The following is an 18,741-nucleotide window of genomic DNA, read 5'->3' on the forward strand; positions in this document are numbered from 1 at the left end:
ATTGACCACAACTTCTGGATATGATCCTTCAGCCAGTTTTCAATCCAATTGCAAATAATCCCTGCCAAACCAATGGACCTTATTTTACCCATCAGGCGTCTATGAGGGGCAATGTCCAGGCCTTTGTAAAATCAGAGAACACAATATCCACAGCAGCTCCTTTGTCCAGGCATCTGCTCACCTCTTCATAGAGGCAGATCAGGTTAGTCTGACAACTTCATCCGTAGTAAACCCATGCTGGCTGTCACTTAATATTTTATTTGATTTCACATGCTCCAGTATATAGTCTTTTACTAACCCTATTGGCACCAATTTCGCCGTGCGCCAGTCACTTGGCACCGTACCAGAATCTCAGAAGATTTTAGACAGCAGCAAAACAATAACAGAACTGAGTTCTAACCCATCCGGTCCACAAGCCTTTTGCACATTAATATTATTGAGCTTAGATTGGATCAGGTCTACATTCAGCCAGTCTAGTACATTACAGGATGCATGAACCGCACTGGCACCACCCAGGTCAGAAGTTCTTTCTTCTAAACAGAGCTTGTATAAACATAGCTAAAAAACACAGCGCCTGAAAGAGACGGCCAGAGAGAGACAGCGCCTGAAAGAGACGGCCAGAGAGAGACAGCGCCTGAAAGAGACGGCCAGAGAGAGACAGCGCCTGAAAGAGACGGCCAGAGAGAGACAGCGCCTGAAAGAGACGGCCAGAGAGAGACAGCGCCTGAAAGAGACGGCCAGAGAGAGACAGCGCCTGAAAGAGACGGCCAGAGAGAGACAGCGCCTGAAAGAGACGGCCAGAGAGAGACAGCGCCTGAAAGAGACGGCCAGAGAGAGACAGCGCCTGAAAGAGACGGCCAGAGAGAGACAGCGCCTGAAAGAGACGGCCAGAGAGAGACAGCGCCTGAAAGAGACGGCCAGAGAGAGACAGCGCCTGAAAGAGACGGCCAGAGAGAGACAGCGCCTGAAAGAGACGGCCAGAGAGAGACAGCGCCTGAAAGAGACGGCCACAGAGAGACAGCGCCTGAAAGAGACGGCCACAGAGAGACAGCGCCTGAAAGAGACGGCCAGTGACAGTCAGAGAGACACAAAGAGAGTCAAAGAGAGATAGATACATATAAAATATTTTTGTTAACCCATTCCATTTTGTTATAGCTAAGAGCAGTTATTTCTTATCATGGGCAGCGCCGGGATCTACAGCTAGCATTTTCTATAAAGGAATATCATTGAAGCTATTTGCTGGAACCAAAGTTCTAAGACCTGAAATAAGACAATATGAATATTAAAACACAAGCAGCATAATGAAAAACTACCTTTTGGTACCACTTTTATCTTCATAATCTCTCTTGTGATAGCCACTCAAATCTGCCAATGACCAAAGCTGATAGTCCATGTAGTAAGCTTTGACACTTATTCATATTAGTAAAAGAGCAGGATACAGTATATGCTATGCATTCTCCTTTGTGCCCATCTTACTCCTGACAGTCACAAGGTGAACAAGGCTCATGCTTTGCTTGGCAACAACTAAATTATTCATATTGTGATTATTATACAGGAACAGCAACGCAGCACTGCACTCAAGCTGAGGACACTTCGGCTAGTTACTTCGTCCCAGCAAGATTATTTTAACATTTATCACTTTGTGGTACAATTCTTTGGCATGCACATCACAATGGGCTTCATCTTTATTTAGCAGCATGAGCTGTGTATGTAGTGAGTAAAATCTTGCTTACTTGAGTATCTTTAAGCTCAAGTAAGCAAGGTTTTACTCTCTAAAAATTGTCTTAAAGAGTACACATCAGGTAAATTAACTCCCCAAACTAAATATATTTTCATGAACTGCAATTAGAAAGCATTGCCTCTATCCCTTCATTGTCCCTCTACATGCCTGTAACCTTAGGGTGAAGACACACGTGGCGTTTCTAGGCCGTTTTTGGGCCGTTTTTAGTTAGTGCGTTTTCACATCGTTAAAAATGCATGCGTTAAAAACGCATCCGTTTTTTAAAAACGCATCCCGTTTTTGAAAACGCATGCGTTTTTGTCCGGTTTAATTGCGCAATTTCGGAAAACCGGACAAAAACGCATGCGTTTTCAAAAAAACGGATGCGTTTTTAAAAAACTGATGCGTTAACGCATGCGTTTTTAACGATGTGAAAACGCACTTACTAAAAACGGCCCCAAAACGGCCTAAAAACGTCACGTGTGTCTTCACCCTTAGGGTGAAGACACACATGGCGTTTTTGGGCCGTTTTTGGTCCGTTTTTACTAAGTGCGTTTTCAGATCGTTAAAAACGCATGCGCTAAAAAACGCATCCGTTTTTTAAAAACTCATGCGTTTTTTGAAAACGCATGCGTTTTTGTCCGTTTTTCATTGCGCAATTTCGGAAAACGGACAAAAACGCATGCGTTTTTAAAAAAACGGATGCGTTTTTTAGCGCATGCGTTTTTAACGATCTGAAAACGCACTTAGTAAAAACGGCCCAAAAACGGCCCAAAAACGCCATGTGTGTCTTCACCCTCAAACAACCAGATACTAAAGCTGTATGCGAATGACCTGAGAGAGGTGCGATGAACCATTATCATATTCAGCTGTGGGAGGCACAGCCACACCCCCAGTGCTTGACTGACAGCCTGTATAATGATGTGACACTCCTGGATCTGGCTCCTCTCTATACATCCTGGTGCTGGCGGCCACGAGCCTTGTAGCCCGTGTGTGTATTAACCCCTTAACACCGTAGCCCTTTTTTGTTTTTGCGTTTTCATTTTTCACTCCCCACCTTTAAAAATTTGTAACTTTTTTATTTTTCCATGTAGAGAGCTGTGTGACCGCTTATTTTCCGCGTTACAAATTACACTTCAAAATGTTAGTATTTAATATTCCATGCCGTGTACTGGGAAGCGGGAAAAAAATTCCAAATGCAGTGAAATTGGTAAAAAAAAAAACGCATTTGTGCCGTATTCTTGTGGGCTTGGATTTTACGAATTTCACTGTGAAATGACAATGACATGTTTACTTTATTCTTTGGGGGATAACGGGGATAACACATTTATGTAGGTTTTATAATGTTTTCATACATTTAAAAAAACTGAAAGCCTCCTGTACAAAAATTTTTTTTTTGATTTTGCCGTCTTCTGGCACTAATAACTTTTTTATACTTTGGTGTATGGAGCTGTGGGTGGTGTCAATGCCAGGGCATTGAAGGGACGCTGCGCCATTCTGAGCAGATTGCATTGTCACTTTTTAAAGGCTATACATCTACTCTTTTGACAATTTGGACATATAAGGGCTTATTTTCTACAAGATTAAGTGGGTTATCCGCTTATTGATTAAATTTTATAAACTCTTAAATGTATGAAGGAAAAGAAAATCATTTATTCTGGTTTCCATTCTTTTTGTATTTTTTGGGGATGTACACCGTACCATAAAAATACTATATTAATTTTATTCTATAGAATACAGTGATATGTCATTTATATAATACTTTATATATTTTTACAATTTTGCTAGAAAAACTAATATAGAGAAAATCTCATTTGTATGGTCATCCTTTTGGAGGCATAACTAATATTTTTTTTGTTGACACAGCTGGTTTAGAGCTGATTTATAATTCCATGCACAGAGCTGTATGAGAGCTTGTTTTCCCCGAAACAAATTGCACTTCATAGTGACGGTATTTAATATTCCATGCCGTGTACTGGGGAGCAGAAAAAAAATCCAAATGCAGTGAAATTGTTGAAAAAGGGCTTATGTGCCATATTCTTGTGGGTGTGGGTTTTACAGCTTTCACTGTGCATCCCATATGACAAGTCTACTTTATTCTTTGGGTCGGTGCAATCACAGGGAAAGCAAATTTATATTGATTTTATAAAGTTTTCATACATTTAAAAAAAAAATTCTTTATTTTGCCATCTTCTGACGCTAATAATTTTTTCATACTTTCATACTAAGGTGCAATCAAATCCAATATGGTGGCGGCTTTGCCAGAGGCATTTACATAGTGAAAAAACGGATGCCAGCTCACCTCGCCAATAGTGTCAGGTCCGACACGGGCCACCCCTCTGCTGGGGTACAACGATCATAAGGTAATGAATTCACGGTCCAGCCAGGCTGAAGATTTTTTTATTTAGTGCATTAGTCGTATTACAAAACGCGCAGGCCATATATTCGTCTGTCTGAGTGGATTTTTTGTAATACGATTAATACACTAAATATAGAAATCTTCAGTGTTTGGAGCCTGGTTGGACAGTGAATTCATTACCTTATTTACATAGTTAGCCCCCACAATCAGTGAGGCGTCACCTACTGCAGTATTACCAGTGGGTGTTTGCTGCAATAAGCTGGAGCCGACATGTGACATACTATTACGTCACACGTTGGTAAGGGGTTAAAAAGTGACAATGCAAACCTTCTTTGAATGGCGCACCTTCCCTTCAATGCCATGGCGTGGGCCCATACAGCAGGTTAGCACATATGGGGTAAAGTTAAACTAGGGAAAATTGGGAATTGAACTTTGTGGAGCAATTTGGTATTTTATCCCCTGAGAAAGTCTACTTGTTTTTTTCTTTAAAAACACATTCATTTAGCCAAAAAAAAATAACAATTTTAAAATTGCACCCGAAATGGTTTCAACCCCTGTAAAACAATTAAATGGTTAACAAGTTTTATAAAAGTTTTTTACATACGTTGAGGGGTGTAATTTATGGAGTTTTACTATTATATAGGCCTCTCTAAGCGACTTGAAAGCTACAAAAATGAGAGGATGCATAAAAAAACCATGTCAACATATAACAGACATTGGGTAAATATCTATTTATTTTGATGTTATGACTGCTCAATGTTCAAAATTTTGGACTATTTTGACACATTTTTCCAAATTTTTGCCAAATACAGTTTTTTTCCATAAGTAAACACAAATACATCACCTAAAATGTTTCAATTAACAGATCTGGCAAGCTCTGTGCAGCGCTGCATAATCTGTGTGCTCTATATAAATAAAGGAATTATTATTAACTAACATAAAGTACAAAGTGTCAAGAGAAAACTATTTCAAATCACTTGGATATGTTAATGTGTTCCACAGTTATAAGCACTTATAGTGACACGTCAGATTTGAGAAAATACGCTGTGTCAGGAAGGTGAGAAGTGTCTTCCGCCGCAAGAGGTTAAAAACAGCTGGGAATGGCTAGTGGACTCCCCCAAAGGTATGGTAAACGCAATGAAAATTATGAAGTGATCTGGTGCTAGACAATGCAAAATGCATTAACATAATCTTGTCTAGTTGGAAAGTTATGCTCATTCTTACCTACCGGCATGTGTATAAAGGATACACCAAACATCATATACTAGACATAAGTGTGGATGAAGGAGTAAAAAAAATCCATTTATGTTAAATAATACTAAGTGACAAACACTTAGGGACATAAGTGAAACAACACAAAAATGTAAAACATTTTGCATATAAATTTGCAAATGTCTATCTCACACTAAAGATAATATGATAAAAACAATGCATACAATACTATAATATATTATAGCATTATATATACGTACACACAGATTTTATTAAATGCAGTAATTTTTATGATATATTCTGAGCTCTGTAGTGATCAGAAAGGCAGGGACTGGCAGTCTGTGATACCAGTCAGCAATAGGTTAATAACGTGGGCTAAAGATTACCTTGTAACTTGATTACCACTGATTACATTCATGTGTTCTGTTCTTTTTCGTGCCCACCAATTTACAATAAGCATAATGTAAAGTATAAATAAAATAATTCTGAAAATACAGCTACTCACCAAGCATTTTTGCCTTGTTACAAATCATTGTGAAATCTGATCAACTCCCCATAAAGCTACGGTTCAACCTGTAAATAATGAAACTATACATTAACAATAAGCGCATGTGATGCTCACTACAACAAAAAGCCTGTATTGTTTCTATCTTTACAACCTATACTCTTTCTAAAGCAGTCATATGAAAAAGCTGCAAGGAATAAAAGTTCTAAATATCTGGCGGAAATTCCTTGGAGAAGGATTCCTAGGCAATATGTATGTGTATGCATACTAAGCAGCCCGGGAGGACAAGGCTCAGTGATCTTACAGTAGTTACTAACTTTCTCACCTAGACAAAGCTATTTATTAACAAAGGTGGGGACACCAGCAAAGTCAAAAGGTAACTGGATGAATTACACCAACCAAATAGTAAACAAAACAAAAAAAGCTGAAGGCACATTAAATCTTATATTTTGCTTTGACCATATAAAAGAGTGAATGTACACTCTGTAATAGAAGGGTATCAAATTAGTAATGCTGCCTTACCGGGTTCAAACAGCAATGTAATCCATTTGAGACCAACCAGCACAATGGAGGGGTGACACAAAACAAACTGCAGAGAATTAATAAATGGTTGAATATTACGTCTCACAGTAGGACAGAACCCGAAAAGGTGCAGGAGTCAGGACCTTTAGGACAACTCTAAAGGGGCGAACCATCAAGTAGTGGAGATTCACTGTCCCTGTCATACTCTGACAGACTATGCCCCGACACCCCACATTACTCTAACCCTGACAAGTGCAGTACCAGGCTCTATCCCTAATGTTACACCCTCATTCAACCATTCACTAATCCCCTGCCATGTAGTTCTTGTCACCCCTCCATTGTGCTGGCTTGGTCTCAAATGGATTACATTAGCACCTGCATAGACAGGCCACGCAGCATTGATACTTTGATACCTTCTGTACATTCACTCTTTTATATGATTGAAATAATCAAAGTTTTAATGTGCATATTCCATATTAAGTTTGTATGTTTTGTACACAAAACAATTAAAATAATTTTTACAGCATATGTTAGAAACACTAGCATCTGAGTAACTGATATAAACACTTAGTTTGACCAGGTCACATATTCTGTACTATGGATGATGCTATAGCTGTTAAATGAACTTCCAGCTAAGGATGCTGTGCAAACGACAGTGTTCCTGCCTCATTTCTAGTTATGTATGTTTCTTCAAAAATAATTCATTTGTGATTAACTACTCTTTAATCCACTAATAAGGGAATGAACAGAGGGTATTCAAATGAATGTTGAGCATGAAAAATAAATAAGAGTTGAAGGCGAACTACAAGATGGTCATCAGGCCAAGCAGTGTTAGTGACAGCAAACACATGAATAATACATAAAGGCAATGGCAGGTGTTAAATTTAAAGGGAATAGATTCAATTATATAAACAGCTTTACTTTTAATAGAATTACCGAAAACCTATAAAACTACAATAAATGTTAGTCGTTTTGACATTGCTACCTACTACCTACTATACAATGAACGTTACCTAGTGGAACTCAAGTTTCGAAATGTCAGAGCCTTTCACAGTAAAGTTGGAACATATACTTCTACCATGTGATGGCTAGTGAGGAACGTTTGGAAACAAATTTCCCCTTTTTACAAGTTCACAAAAAGTTTAGCAAACTACTAGAAGTCAATTCTTTTTTTTTTTTTTTTTAATCATAACTAAAGTAAATACTCTTAAAAAGCAAACCCTTTAACTTTAAAGCAAAATCTCCTTGATTCATGATAATTACCTGGCACATCTCCATTAAGCTGGATCTTATCTCTTAAGGTCCCAGTGAAGAAATTGGAAGATGACCGTAGCTGAAAAAAAATATAATATAAATGAACAAAATGTTGTCGTAAATTGTGGGTAGGATGACACAGCCATAGTTAGTGCTTAGGCATTAGACGCATGCCTTGTGGCAATGGGCTGATGACATAACCTAATGGTCTAGCACCTGGGATGCAAGTGAGGTCCCTAAAAAGCGAATGCATTTAACTACATGTAGTTTTTGCATCCATAGGGCCGCTTTCACACATTTCGCTTGAACTCTGCTTCCAAATGCAATTCAAGTGAATTTGGATGGAGTAAATCCTGAAGCAGAGGCGTTAGACTTAAACGCCTGTGAACTGAAATTAGCAACAGGTGTTTTGTCGGTTAAGAAGTGAAAACACAAATTTTGCTCATTCCAGATCATGTTTAGATTTAAGTGCATCTGTGTTTGGGAATTAAGACCTCCCCGATGAGTTTCAACTGCATCTAAAAACAAGTGCAATGTTTGCACGCAGCCTACTGCCATTCTCGACTGCATTCCCATCACTAATTTAAACAGTTTGAGGGTGCAGTCACACATTGCATTTACAGCTGCATCACAATCAGCTTTGAGGTGGTTTAAGGTGCAGTTTTGTTAATTTAACCGGTTAAGGACTGGGCCCTTTCCTGTTTTTTCATGTCCATTTTTCACTCCCCACCTTCAAAAATCTATAACTTTTTATACGTAAAGAGCTGTGTGACGGCTTGTTTTCTGCGTAACAAATTGCACTTCATAGTGATGGTATTAAATATTCCATGCCATGTACTCGGAAGCGGGAAAAAAATTCCAAGTGCAATGAAAATGGTGAAAAACCATATATGCGCCATTTTCTTGTGGGCTTGGACATTACGTCTTTCACTGAGCGCCCCAAATGACATGTCTACTTTATTCTTTGGGTCGGTACGATTAAGGGGATACCAAATTTGTATAGGTTTTATAATGTTTTCATACATTTACAAAAATTAAAACCTCCTGTACAAAAATAATTTTTTTTATTTTGCCAACTTCTGGCGCTAATAACTTTTTTATACTTTGGTGTACGGAGCTGTGGGTGGTGTCATTTTTTGCAAAATTTGATAATATTTTCAATTATATAATTTTTAGGACTGTACGACCTTTTGATCACTTTTTATAGATTTTTTTATATTTTTCAAAATGCCAAAAAAGTGCCATTTTTGACTTTGGGCGCTATTTTACGTTACGGGGTTAAACGCATTGAAAAACCGTTATCATATTTTGATATATCGGGCATTTTCGGACGCGTCGATACCTGATGTGTTTATGATTTTTACTGTTTGTTTATATTTATGTCAGTTCTAGGGAAAGGGGGGTGATTTGAAATTTTAGGTTTTTTTATTATAATTTTTTTTTTTAACTTTTTTTTATTTATACTATTTTTCCAACTCCCTAGGGTACTTTAACCCTAGGTTGTCTGTTCGATCCTATCATATACTGCCATACTACAGTATGGCAGTATATGGGGATTTTCCTCCTCATTCATTACAATGTGCTATCAGCACATTGTAATGAAGGGGTTAACACGAAATAGCCTCGGGTCTTCGGAAGACCCGAGGCTACCATGGAGACGGATCGCCGCCCCCCGATGACGTCACGGGGAGCAGCGATCCCAGCTAAGATGTCGGCGCCCATGCGCCGCTATCTTTTTGAGGCTGCCGGCAGCTTTGCTAGCACCGATCGCGGGTGTCACCGGTAAGCCTTTGCTGCAATATGCAGCAAAGATTTACCGGCTATGGAGAGGGCTCAGCCCGTGAGCCCTCTCCATGCAGCGCGACCCGACCGCCGCCGTGAATACACGGCAGGCGGTCACGAACCGGTTAACATGTGAATGACATTTGTGGAATATGTTTCCCCTTCAAAAATCAAATTCACCTGTTCAGTTCATGTCTTTTACCTGTTAAATTAACAAAACTGCACCAAAAACCACCTCAAAGCTAATTTAGTAATGTGAGACTGCACCATCAAGGAAATTAACCACTGTCCCCAGGTGGTTTTTAGGTAACAGAATGTTCAGTAATGCGAAAAACCTCAAAATCCGTAGAAAATCAATTTACAAAAATATGGAAATTAAGCTCGGACACTCCTGTGAGTGTCATCCAAGCTGCTCGGGAAGGAGAATGGGCGGGAGGAAGAGGGGCTAAGTGCCAGCAGAGGCGTGAATAATAATAAGCCAGCGGAGCACTCACAGGAGCACCCAAGATTAATTTACATATTTTTATAGATTGATTTTTCTCCAAATGTAACCCTAAATTTTAGAGTTACTAAAGATAAGATCCTGCTTCACATCCTACATCGCCATGTAAGTCTGATTACCTAAAAACTACCTGTGACCAGTGGTAGGTTTTCTTTAAACATAATGGGTTGACTCCATCTTGTCTGAGAAGGAAATCGTCCGCTCACCTTTTTCTCTTTGTTCCCATAACTCCCAAAGATACAGAAACAGTTTCACTGTTACACTATTTTTGCAACTCCTGTTTAGATCTATATGGGTAATGGGCACCTCTGCTGTTTCCACAACTGTTGATCAAGTGGTAACAGCCAACCATAGTGAAGATGGGAATAGTCCTATTACCTCAATTTAAGCCGAGCTTGGAAATTCACAGAAGAAGCTACATTGAATTGCATGGGTAGTGCAATATATTATGGATATTATTAATATTATGGATGTCAAAATCACATGCTCTAATAGCACATTATGGGAGAGCCTGATAACATTCAGCTATTCTGTGTTCATGAATGAGACATAAAACCCCAGCAGATTAGGCCACTACCTACAAAGAGAAAAACAAACCATTTGTTTTTGGTGTGGACAGTCTGACCCCTAAGATATTGTGATTAATGGACTTAATGCTCAGGTGAAGGGTCATAAATAGAGATGAGCGAACATGCTCGTCCGAGCTTGATGCTCGTTCGAGTATTAAGGTACTCGAGACGGCTCGTTGCTCGGACGAGTATTTCCCCTGCTCGAGATCGAGCATTTAATTAAAAAAACACAGTGAAGAACAATGAAGAATAGAATAAAAACAGTGAACACAGTGAACACAGGATCATTTAAGTGAAAAACACAGTGAAGAACACAGTGAAGAATAGATTACAGATGTTCGGCACATCTGCTTACTTGTCGGAAGATACGCGCGGAACGGTGCGAACAAAATAGTATGTGAAGAACAATATATATGTGTGAAGAACACATTGAAGAACACGGTGAGCAGCACAGAGACACCGGGGAGCAGCACAGAGACACCGGGGAGCGGCAGCACAGAGACATGGGGCAGCGGCAGCACGGAGACATGGGGCACGGAGACATGGGGCACGGAGACATGGGGCACGGAGACATGGGCACGGAGAGCAGCGGGGCACGGAGACATGGGGCACGGAGACATGGGGCACGGAGAGCAGCGGGGCACGGAGAGCAGCGGGGCACGGAGACATGGGCACGGAGAGCAGCGGGGCACGGAGACATGGGGCACGGAGACATGGGCACGGAGAGCAGCGGGGCACGGAGACATGGGGCACGGAGACATGGGCACGGAGAGCAGCGGGGCACGGAGACATGGGGCACGGAGACATGGGCACGGAGAGCAGCGGGGCACGGAGACATGGGGCACGGAGACATGGGCACGGAGAGCAGCGGGGCACGGAGACATGGGGCACGGAGACATGGGCACGGAGAGCAGCGGGGCACGGAGACATGGGGCACGGAGACAGCGGGGCACGGAGAGCAGCGGGGCACGGAGACATGGGCACGGAGAGCAGCGGGGCACGGAGACATGGGGCACGGAGACATGGGCACGGAGAGCAGCGGGGCACGGAGACATGGGGCACGGAGACATGGGCACGGAGAGCAGCGGGGCACGGAGACATGGGGCACGGAGACATGGGCACGGAGAGCAGCGGGGCACGGAGACATGGGGCACGGAGACATGGGCACGGAGAGCAGCGGGGCACGGAGACATGGGGCACGGAGACATGGGCACGGAGAGCAGCGGGGCACGGAGAGCAGCGGGGCACGGAGAGCAGCGGGGCACGGAGAGCAGCGGGGCACGGAGAGCAGCGGGGCACGGAGAGCAGCGGGGCACGGAGAGCAGCGGGGCACGGGACAGCGTATCTCCCGACAAGTAAGCAGATGTGCAGAACATCTGTAATCTATTCTTCACTGTGTTTTTCACTTAAATGATCTTGTGTTCACTGTTTTTATTCTATTCCTCACTGTTCTTCACATCTGTTAACTTGTCGGGAGATAATATACGCGCGGAACAGTGAAGAATAGATTGCAGATGTTTGCATACATCTGCTAACTTATCAGAAGACATTCTTTTTCAATTAATTAACACATTTTATTCCCGAACCATGGTCCCTTTGAAAAATGCTCGAGTCTCCCATTGACTTCAATGGGGTTCGTTATTCGAGACGAGCACTCGAGCATCTGGAAAAGTTCGTCTCGAATAACGAGCACTCGAGCATTTTAGTGCTCGCTCATCTCTAGTCATAAAGCATAGGTAAGAGTCCAGTCATGAACGTACTAATTTTGATTTCTTCCATAACCAAGGTGCTCCGGCTGCACATAGAACGTTACATACTGCACTAATAACTGTTCTCATGCTGAACCTTGTGTAAGGAGGATTCTGCAGAAAACATATTTTCTAGACTTCTGTCACAGGCAGTAAAAACAATTTTGGCTAACACTGAGCACTCTTTCCTCTATTTTTGTACTGGATACAGATTTGCTAAAATAAAAAGCGGGCAAAATAAGTGGTGGACACGTCATGATAATTTGCTTAATAAATCATATTTCTATAGAAAAGCAAAAGATTCAGCACCGAGGCAAAAGAAAACTCTTCATATATACTTTATTTAACCCCTTACCAGCGCGCGCCGTAATAGTGGTAACACCCGTGATTAATGCTAGCACCGATTGCGGGTGTTATCCTACCGATCACTACCGCCGGCTTCAAAAAGATGGCAGCGCATGGGTGTCACCATCTTGCCAGAGATCATCCCTCCCCGTAACATCATCGGGGAGCGGCGATCTGTTCCTATGACAGCCTCGGGTCTTTAACCCATTTTTTACAATGTACTAATTGCACATTGTAATGAATGAGGAGAAAAATCCCCATATACTGTAGTATGGCAGCATATGGTAGGATCGATCAGACAACCTAGGGTTAAAGTACCCCAAGGGGGTCTGGAAAATAGTTAAAAAAATAAAAGTTAAAAAGAACAAAAACAAAAATTCTAATCACCCCCCTTTCGCTAGAAGTCATATAAATATAAATTAAACAGTAAATATCATAAATACATTAGATTTTGCCGCGTCCAAAAAAGCCTGATCTAACAAAATATTATAACGGTTTTTCACTGTGTTAAACCCTGTAACTGAAAATAGCGCCCAAAGTCGAAAATTGCACTTTTTTGCCATTCTGAAAAATATTTTGAATTTTGTGACATGGTCCTCTATAATGATTGAACACGTGTTAACATTGCATTTATGGTGCGTTTTGTAAACGCAAGTGTTAACAATAATGTAATTAGGCAAATCACCTCTTCTCACCTCACCTCACCTCTTCTCATGCATTTCAAAACGCAATGAAAATGCAACCAAACCGCACTGTGTGAATGGGCCCTTAGTCATGAGCTAAACTTCTGTAGGAAATTGTCAATTAAAAAAAAAAAAAAACACACATCCCATCTACTCTGCAGGAGGGGGTTGGTTATATATTACAAAATATTAAAAACAGGAACAGAGCCATGTTTAAAATGAGCAAATGTATGAAGCAAAAGTCAGGATTCTTCTATACAGAACCTGGTACATGCTACAGTGTGGCAGTATATGGGAATTTTCGCACATTGTAATGGATGGGTTAAAACGAGACAGCCTTGGGTCTTCGGAAGACCCGAGGCTGCGATAGCAACGGATCGCAAGTCCCTGGTGATGTCAAGGGGAGCAAGGATCTTCACCAGCGGTGATCGACGGGATAACAGTTGTGAGCACTCTCCATGCACCCGCACCCGATGAGCACCCTACTGTATAAACCACTGTGTAAACCCATGTGTGTGGCTAAAATAAATAACTTTACTTCATTAATTATTTACATGTGTAAACTTTTCACCTCCTAACTTTTCCCATTTCAAAAGCCAAGATATTTTTTTATGCATATAGTGCATTCATATAAGGGCTTGTTTTCAGCTGTGAAGATACCTTCTTCCTGGTAGAAGTGTTTACCATTGCATGAAAGCTGGACAAAAATTCCAAATGCAGAATCGGCAAAAAAACAAAACAATGGGCTGCATAGTGAAGTATTAGCCTTCACTATTTGTAAGCCAAAGCCACGGAATAGAATGCTTGCAGCTCTCCTATGTTGATGTCTCCCATGTTGGTCTCCTGGTTCTCCTGATATTGCCCCTACATGGACAGCCACACTTGTAAAATCAGAAGATACTGATGCAGAAGACTACCACCAAAAAAGCTGTTGCCCGTGCAATACAAAGATACGCTCACAAAGTGGATCTTGGCATGGATGATTAGTCTGGAAAAATCTTTCTAAAATCCCTCCCCCATCAAAGAAGCAACATGAAAAGTTCTGTGGTGTGAACATATCCTAAAGTTACCTGAAAATGATGCATAATGGCTGCGGTATTTAGCCAGCTGTATTTCACAATGACCAGAAATCGTCTCGTTTCTGATATGGTATTAGGTCCCATTTTCTCCTATGAGTACCTCTTACAATGTGCACCCGTCAGAGGTATTTCACACTCCAATGATCCAATCCTGCACTACGCCGATTTGACTGAAGTCAATGGGGGACATTTATCATTTGTTGTCTGCATTTTTCGGGCAATTAAATGTTGTGAATGTGCAGTATTCAGCTTTTTAGGAGTTGTATGCCATCAAAAGGTTGCATGGGCCAATTCACTCCTCTCACACATAGTTGCACATTGCGACAAATTCATGATACTGCTGGCATTTGCAAGGCCGGATTTGCGAACTGTGACCTCTGACGCAACACAACAAGGATGACACTAGTACAACAAAAATGGATGGTTTTGTCTGCAGGCAGCCTCAGGGTCCATTTGCCACAAATGAGATTGTGTGTGCAATGGCGTATGATGTAAGCTCTGTCCCCCTGGATAAATCAGGAGGCTCAGAGCCTCTTGCGTATCTGGCCTATACATGCCCTATTACCTCCGACTGTTCAGAGACCTGGCGTACAAGCCCTGATAAACATCACCCTGCATGTTCACAATCACTGAAATCAATGGAAATGCTGAGTTTAGCGAGTCTTGGGGTGATGAGACACGTCACCTTTTTGGACCGTTTTTAATCAGTTTTTTCAGTCCATCTAAAAACGCATGCATTTTTGCATGTTTACCATGTGTTTGGCTGGTTTCAGGGCGGTGTCCCACGTTGCATTTTGGCTGCATTTCCAAGAGCAAACGCAGACCAAACCGCACCCACCGGGGCGGGCCACGTCCAGATCGCATCGCCGTTTCTATGGAAACGCCTGCGTTCGGGAATGAGCCGCCGTTTTTTTGCATTAAAGTAATGCAAAACACCGGCGGCTCGTTCCCGATCGCAGGCGTTTCCATAGAAACGCCAATGCTTTCAGGCTGCGGCCCACCCCGGTGGGTGCGGTTTGGTCTGTGTTTGCGCACGCAGCCAAAATGCAACGTGGGACACCGCCCTCATCTGTTTCACAGCTGCCTACACTTCTAGAAATGAAGATAAACAGGATCAAAGCTGCCAAACACATGGTAAACATTCAAAAACGTGTGCGTTTTTAGACGGACTGAAAACGCAGGATTAAAAATGGTCCAAAAACACGACGTGTGGCATCACCCTTGATTTGGTCTAGTAAATCTCGAACAAAACTCACTTGCGGGCAACACTCTTATGAGTCCCAGGATGTCTAGGCTGTCTTTAGGGGAAGGCAAGAAGTAACCTAGAGAGAAGGGGATGAACTGACTACAAGTCCCAGCATATCCAGACTTTTAAGGTTAGATCATATTATCAAGGATGAAAAACAATACTATAGGCTTCTGCAGCCACTTAGCTAGTCCATGTATATATAGTCTGCCAATTTGTCATGTACAAGTAGCATCACCATCAGTTTTAAGAAAACGATATAAAAAAAATGTCCAGCACCAGGTACAAATGTTATACAGATACATATATACTGGGGAACACTGGTGAAGTGATCTGCAGTGTGTCTCACTATGCACAGAGAGCAGCCTCAAGCTGCGTTCACACATGGGTTTTACGTTGTGTTTTGAAGCACAATACAACAGCTGCGGAGAGGAAACTTGCCTAATTAAGTTGTTTTGTTAACGCAAATGTTAACAGCAATGTCATTAGGCAAACCTCCTGTCCTCAGCTGTTGTATTAAGTTTCAAAACGCAATGTAAAAGCCATGTGTGAATGTAGCCCTTTTACTGAAATCAAGTAATTTGGGACTTGCTTGGATGTCATGGCTGTGGTTGTCAGCACATGCGTCACCTTTTTCCCGGTGAGAATAGCACTGACCTTCCCCTTACCTTACCACGAGTTATCACCAGTGATCTCTCTGTCGCACTGAGGACTGGTGCAACTTACAGACAATAATAAACGGCAGCAGGAAGGAGCAATGTCACCAGACTGTGTTGTCACACTTCAGGACGGATCATGTCATCATTAAGATTTCTCTACAAATCTGTGTCTATTGTGCGCCTGTTTAAGAGATGTGCCTCCCCCAGATGTATTCTGCACCCTATAATGTATAAAGGATTAGTGTGTATAACTTCTAGGTGTCACCCGTGTCCTTGTTACTTACCAAAATTACTGGAAACCTGATCACAGCGACGACTTACCTGCTCATTAGTAAGGAGTGTAACAGGGGATGTGCACATCTACCTATGGGGAACCTCATTTCTTTATTCAGGGGAGTCACAGCACATGACAGGGCGTCTTATACCGTAATATGTTCACAATAAAATTATCGGCTATATGCAGCCTTACCCCAGATACATACAGTATATATAGTGACTCATGAATATACAGATATACACACACAGATGTATATTGCCATGATGAAAGTTATTTCCTGGCAGAGGACAGGGCTGCTAGCATTGGGCAGGCATGGTGCAGCCCCATCACTCCAGGATGAGGAAGCTCCGGCGGAGATGAATGCGGGGGCTCCCAGTCCTGGGGGAGGGGGCAGCTCATACATCATGGCGGGCGGGAGGGGGTTACCTCACGTTACAGTCGGGGTTACCGGGGATAGCGCACACCAGGGGTTGGGGGGGTCACCGAGCTTCCCCCTGCTCTCCCTTCTGTCCCCCGGGCCTGTGTGTGAGGCGGCTCAGTCAGTTGATGGGGTGCACCTTCCCCGGCCCACTTACCGCGAATACAGTCCGTTAGGTAAACAGTCATCTTCCATCAGGAGAGGGTGGGGCGGCGCTGCTGCTCGGATGGTGGTGAGCTCCGGGGCTGAGGATGAAGTCACAGCCCGAGGAGGAGGCGCTCCACACAGCGACACTCAGAGCTTCCGCTGCCTATGTGCGTGCGAGCTGCTCCGGGGTCTCCCGGGGCTCCTGTCCTCCTCACACCTCTCCGCAGCAGCTAGTCAGAGCCAGGTGTACGGGGGAGCTCTGCATTTCTGGGACCTTACACTTCGTCCATGATGTCTGGACGTGTGTCACACCTGGGCCTCACATCATAGGAGGGGATTGCTTACAGGACAATTAAGTCATAACCTGAGGGAGATGAAATGTCTCGGCTGAGCAGCTCAGGGAAACATGTGCCCCCGGGTCCTTTTCATGTTTTGAGACAGAAATTCTTTTCAGCCTAAATTAATGTTCATTTGTTGCAAACCAGCGCGTAAAGGGCCTAAAAGTTTACGCAAATACCCCAATGCGGCCAAAAAGTCACTAAAATACCTAAAAAACACCTAAAAAACACATCAGACTAAGATAAATTTGCCCCAATGTCTGTCGCATGTAGTTGTTCCCCTGTACTGTAGCATGGCAGACACATGTTGGCGCCCAGGAGAGGAGGAGGGGGTGAGAGCGCTGCTCACCCGCTCTCCATAGCCATATATGGCAGACGGCACCGTATTCCGGGGAAAAGATAGGACATGTCCTATCTTTCTCCCGGCTAGGTATGGTGCCGCACGTGTGCTGCAATGTACCGCTCCCGTACAGCGCTGTGAGCCCATTGCCGCCTAAAGGACAGGTGTGAGGTGTCAACATTAGTATCATTGGAAAGATTTTTCACAGATATGTGTTTTTTGAACCAATGTGTATTTCTTGAGATATCCCCATTCTGGAAAATGTTTTTACCTATTTCGATGTAGACTGTCATTTATTTTTGGGAATTCAAATGAGGGTTCCCATTTAAAGGGGTTTTCTCATGGAGACAAGTTAGGCCCTATCCACGGGATAGGGCCTTACTTGCTGATGAGTGGGGGTCCCAGTGCTGAGACCCTCACGAATCGTGAAAACGAGGGGTCCAACCAACCCCTTGTTGTTCCTCAGACTAATGGAGCAGACGAAAGTGCAGCGCAGAACGGAACAGTCGTCTGCTCCATTAGTCTGAAGAGCGGCGAGGGGGTGGTCTGTGGATAGGGCCTAACTTGTCTTCATGGGAAAACCTCTTTGAGATTTTTGACACATATAATAATCTGATGTGTATTTTGCAAGATATCACACTGTCCTGACCCTGTAATATATATATATATATATATATATATATATATATTGATATGCACTCACCGGCCTCTTTATCAGGTACACCATGCTAATAACGGGTTGGACCCCCTTTTGCCTTCAGAACTGCCTCAATTCTTCGTGGCATAGATTCAGCAAGGTGCTGGAAGCATTCCTCAGAGATTTTGGTCCATATTGACATGATAGCATCACACAGTTGCCGCAGATTTGTCGGCTGCACATCCATGATGTGAATCTCCCGTTCCACCACATCCCAAAGATGCTCTATTGGATTGAGATCTGGTGACTGTGGAGGCCATTTGAGTACAGTGAACTCATTGTCATGTTCAAGAAACCAGTCTGAGATGATTCCAGCTTTATGACATGGCGCATTATCCT

General features: G+C 42.6%; 1 protein-coding gene across 4 annotated transcripts in view; it reads right to left on the reverse strand.

Annotated features, from left to right (window-relative positions):
- Positions 1-17,326, reverse strand: part of ATP8B4 (ATPase phospholipid transporting 8B4 (putative)) — a 210,838-nt gene extending 193,512 nt beyond the window's left edge. The window contains exons 1-3 of one of the 4 annotated variants that reach the window (XM_072148286.1): positions 17,038-17,326; positions 7,582-7,651; positions 5,797-5,864 (exon numbers count right to left, since the gene is read on the reverse strand). Coding sequence is in view for 3 of the 4 variants with exons in the window: in XM_072148283.1 (XP_072004384.1) it covers positions 5,797-5,824 (28 nt within the window). In the remaining variant the exon portion in view is untranslated. The other 3 variants (XM_072148283.1, XM_072148285.1, XM_072148284.1) reach the window with 3 other exon arrangements.
- Positions 17,327-18,741: the final 1,415 nt, after the last annotated feature.

The sequence above is a fragment of the Engystomops pustulosus genome, chromosome 4 (genome assembly GCF_040894005.1).
Source record: "Engystomops pustulosus chromosome 4, aEngPut4.maternal, whole genome shotgun sequence".
NCBI lineage: Eukaryota > Metazoa > Chordata > Amphibia > Anura > Leptodactylidae > Engystomops > Engystomops pustulosus.